Genomic DNA, 3,843 nt, shown 5'->3' with positions numbered 1-3,843 from the left:
CAGCAGTGAATCGTTTGGAGCGCTTGGAGCCTGAGTCTGCACTGCGCAGTAGTGAATCTTTTGGAGCCAGAGTCTGCGCAGTAGTGAATCGTTTGGAGCTTGAGTCTGCGCAGTAGTGAATTGTTTGGAGCGCGAGTCTGTGCAGTAGTGAATCGTTTGGAGCCCTTGGAGCCTGAGACTGCACTGCGCAGTAGTGAATCGTTTGGAGCCCGAGTCTGCGCAGTAGTGAATCATTTGGAGTTTGAGTCTGGCTGAGACGGCACTGCGCAGTAGTGAATCGTTTGGAGCCAGAGTTTGCGCAGTAGTGAATCGTTTGGAGCCAGAGTCTGCGCAGTAGTGAATCGTTTGGAGCCAGAGTCTGCGCAGTAGTGATTCATTTGGATACCATTCGTATACATAGAGAGGGCAGGATTTATGACCTATACTGCAGCCAGACACCAGATGGCTCAACAAGGCCTCGTCCCCCCTTTGCTTTGCATATTCTGTGGGTGGGAATTATTTAAATGAGTGACATTGTGACTACAATATCTGGAAGAAGTGCGCTGTAGTCCGACTCCGAACGAGCAGTTTGTTGTAGTTCTTAAAAAGTGTTTTCTGTTAAACAGAATATCTGCCTTTAGAGTGGACTTTGAGCTTTGTAACCTTGCAGAACTTTTTTATGCTCAAACAGCAAAATTACACACTAACTAAAGTTGAAAAAGCATAATAGGACCCCTGTAAGGTCTGCTATAATTACAACAACTTATAAAAGTGGATGAGGAATGAATTAAGGCGACAATCAGAGCTGATTGTGGTAATGCAGTATCTCCTGACTGTTTTTCTCTGAGATGTAATACACTGAAGAAAAAAAAAACTGGTGCAGGAACACTGGGTGTTTGAAACAGTTTTCACTAAGAAATTGTAAACAAATAATTCCATAGAAATGGCAAGTAACATTGAATTAAATGTGAAATTTTGAAGTAGACAGACTGACATAGTATTTTCTTGTAAAAGACACTCCAGTAATCGTTTTACAGTGGACAATATGATGATTGCTCAGTTTCTCAGGATTCTTCCATAAGCTCTTGTGATGTGCCGTCAGCTCGTCTCGTTGCACCTTCATCGCACACGCCTTCTGCTGAGATAAAGGCCTCAGCGCTCGGTCCAGCAGCGGTCGAACGCTGCGATCATGGGAATGTGCTGCCGTATAGAATCTCACTTAGTTCTGGGGGCCTCGCGGGTGTCTGGGGTTTTGGGAACGCGCTGGCTGGAATGCACCGCCACTGTGGGCACTCAGACTCTTGGCCCTCAATGAAAGAGGAGTGTCCGTATCTATTGGCAACGCCTCTCCTGGGACCCGAGCTGCTTTTGCTATCACAAACAGATTGAATACACAGATGCTCCAGGAGACGGAGAGCTGGAGCTGCTGTATGTGCCGGGCTTCAGGAACGCTCTTCTACTTCTCAACAGGAATAAGTGCTGCTGAAGCTGAATCCAGACGTCAGCGTGAGCTCTGGTCCACTTTGCAGCGAGACATAATACGCAGTTCTTGCTTTGGGGTGCTTTTATCTGAAACCGACGATACTGCAATAATAGCACATAACAAAGTGGTAAACTAATGCTGCAGAAATCTCAGAAAACAGCTGTACTGACAACACGAGTGGAAAACGTGTGTAGATGTCAGAATTTCCATCTGTTATTAAATTTTCAGGCAGGGCAGATCGTATGGTTGTGGGAAGATTGTCAACTCCAGTGACTAGTTGTTTCTCAGAAAAGCTCGCTGTATCACGACTAGAAACCTGAGCACACTGACTCTGAGAAATTGTGTAAAGACTGGTTTTGTTTTGAGAAAGCGCTTGCTGTTTTGTGTGTGCAATACACATCAGACGCTCTGTGAACTCGTGTGCTTGAGTGCTTTAAAGTGAACATTTAAGGTTTCTAATGCGAGCCTGTGTGTCAGTTTTAGACTGACTGTGCTTCTGCTGTGTCCTCAGGGATGGACAGTGAGTACGAGGAGCAGAACCGCTGGGATTTGGGTCGACTAAAGAAGCAGAAGGAGCAGCTTCTCCCTCATCTGATCCTGATGATGCTGCCTCCACACCGGCTGGACGTGCTGCCCACCTCTAGACGACGCAAACGCGCGCTGGACACCAACTACTGCTTCTCGTGAGTGTTTCTTCAACATAATAATCATAATAAGCTGTTTGAAACCATTTGAAGGCATCATCACACAGTAATGAGTTCTACAGGGATGATGTGTTTTTGTGGGCCAAAACCTGGAAACGGGCATTTTAGCACATACAGTTCCATTGAAATAGTTGTATCTCGGCCAAATATTGCCCTATCCTAACAAACCATACATCAATTGACCCTTATGACTGGTTTTGTGGTCCAGGGTCACAAATGTCTGAAGTAAGGTCTGTGGTGAACACAAGCTCAAGATAGTCTCCCAAGATATTTTAAAAGCTTTTACACATCTTGAAAAAGGCGGTTGCTAACAAGTGGGATTACAGTGGGATGCTGGCAGTGTAACTTGAACTGGTAAACTCATCTAATCTCTAGTCGCTTTCACAGCCTCATTGTGTGTATAATCGCACTCTTGCAAACCATTCTAACTCAAACTTTTAGGGAAATAGTCATAATTTATGAAGAAATGTGTGTACTGATCCCGTCATTGCGAATCTGAAGCTCCGGTCGTTGATTTGATTCCCAGGGAATGCATGCATTGATAAACTATGAAAAGCGTCATTTGGATAAAAGTGTCTGCCAAATACATTAACGTAAATGTTAATCTGTAGGTAGGAATGCAAGGTGAATTTGATCTGCTTTCTTCTCAAAGATGGCAAGACCTTTAAAATACGTATTCTCATCCCTGCTTCATGTTGCAGTAAGCAGCAGCGTACCTCATGTGTCTAGAGAGATTTTCCCCTTGGGAATTAACTTTTTAATTGGCACCTGACGGCTCGAAGCGTCTGGGAGGTTCTGCAAGGGCTTGCAAGTTTGGATTTGTCCCAGTATGCTATGTAGTGCACTGGCTCCTTAGTGTGTGGCTCTCTGTTAGCACTCCACACCTGGGTCGGATCCAGGAGGGAAAAAATGACACACCTTACAGTGGAATTTCTGAGCCTCAAAAGACTGTCTGACGTGTTTATAAGGCCATACAGAACCGAAATAGAAGTCTCCGAAACATCCAAGTGAAAAGTGCATGGAAACGTCTCTGAATGAATGCAGAATCCACGCCAGGAGCCAAAGAGCACGAGGATGTGAACAGACAGGTGGAGAAAGTGACGGCTTTCCTTCTGCTTTCAGAAACTACGAGGAGAACTGCTGCGTTCGGCCGCTGTACATCGACTTCCGGCAGGATCTGGGCTGGAGGTGGATCCACGAGCCGAAAGGGTATCACGCCAACTTCTGCTCGGGGCCGTGTCCGTACCTCCGCAGCGCTGACACCACGCACAGCTCGGTGAGAGTCTCCTTCAGACGTCATCATTTACTTACCTTCATGCCAGTTTAACCCGACTGACTTACTTTCTTTTGTGGAAAAAAGAAGACCGTTTGAAAAATGTCCAAGCTGCTCTTTTCAATACAATGAATGAAAGGGAAAGAAATGTCCAAAGATGCACCATGAAAGTCGAGGTGTAGTCAAGACCCAAGACTAAACCCTTCTGAAGTCACGTGATGCTTTGTGTGAGAAACAGTCGTTATTCATTGAAAATCTTCCACTGCATTGCAGATTCAATTGTGTTTGCATAAATACAAATTTGACGCTTCAAGACACATCACATCAGACGAGAGGTCAATGATGCCAAAAGTGACCCTGGAGCACAAAAGCAGTCTTAAGTCGCTGGGGTATATTTGTAGCAA

The 3,843-nt window shown here is 45.3% G+C and overlaps 1 protein-coding gene across 1 annotated transcript in view; it reads left to right on the top strand.

Annotated features, from left to right (window-relative positions):
* LOC107723269 (transforming growth factor beta-3-like) overlaps window positions 1–3,843 on the top strand; it is a 22,715-nt gene that overhangs the window by 16,974 nt on the left and 1,898 nt on the right. Inside the window, exons 4-6 of the mRNA XM_016531839.1 lie at window positions 1,450–1,538; window positions 1,946–2,145; window positions 3,289–3,442. Coding sequence (XP_016387325.1) covers window positions 1,450–1,538; window positions 1,946–2,145; window positions 3,289–3,442 — 443 coding nt within the window. The remainder of the gene's footprint in view (window positions 1–1,449; window positions 1,539–1,945; window positions 2,146–3,288; window positions 3,443–3,843) is intronic.

This window comes from Sinocyclocheilus rhinocerous, unplaced genomic scaffold (genome assembly GCF_001515625.1).
Source record: "Sinocyclocheilus rhinocerous isolate Xijiao unplaced genomic scaffold, SAMN03320098_v1.1 scaffold364, whole genome shotgun sequence".
Taxonomy (NCBI): Eukaryota; Metazoa; Chordata; class Actinopteri; order Cypriniformes; family Cyprinidae; genus Sinocyclocheilus; species Sinocyclocheilus rhinocerous.
Note: the sequence above shows the minus strand (reverse complement) of the source record. Positions and strands in the feature narration are given on the sequence as shown.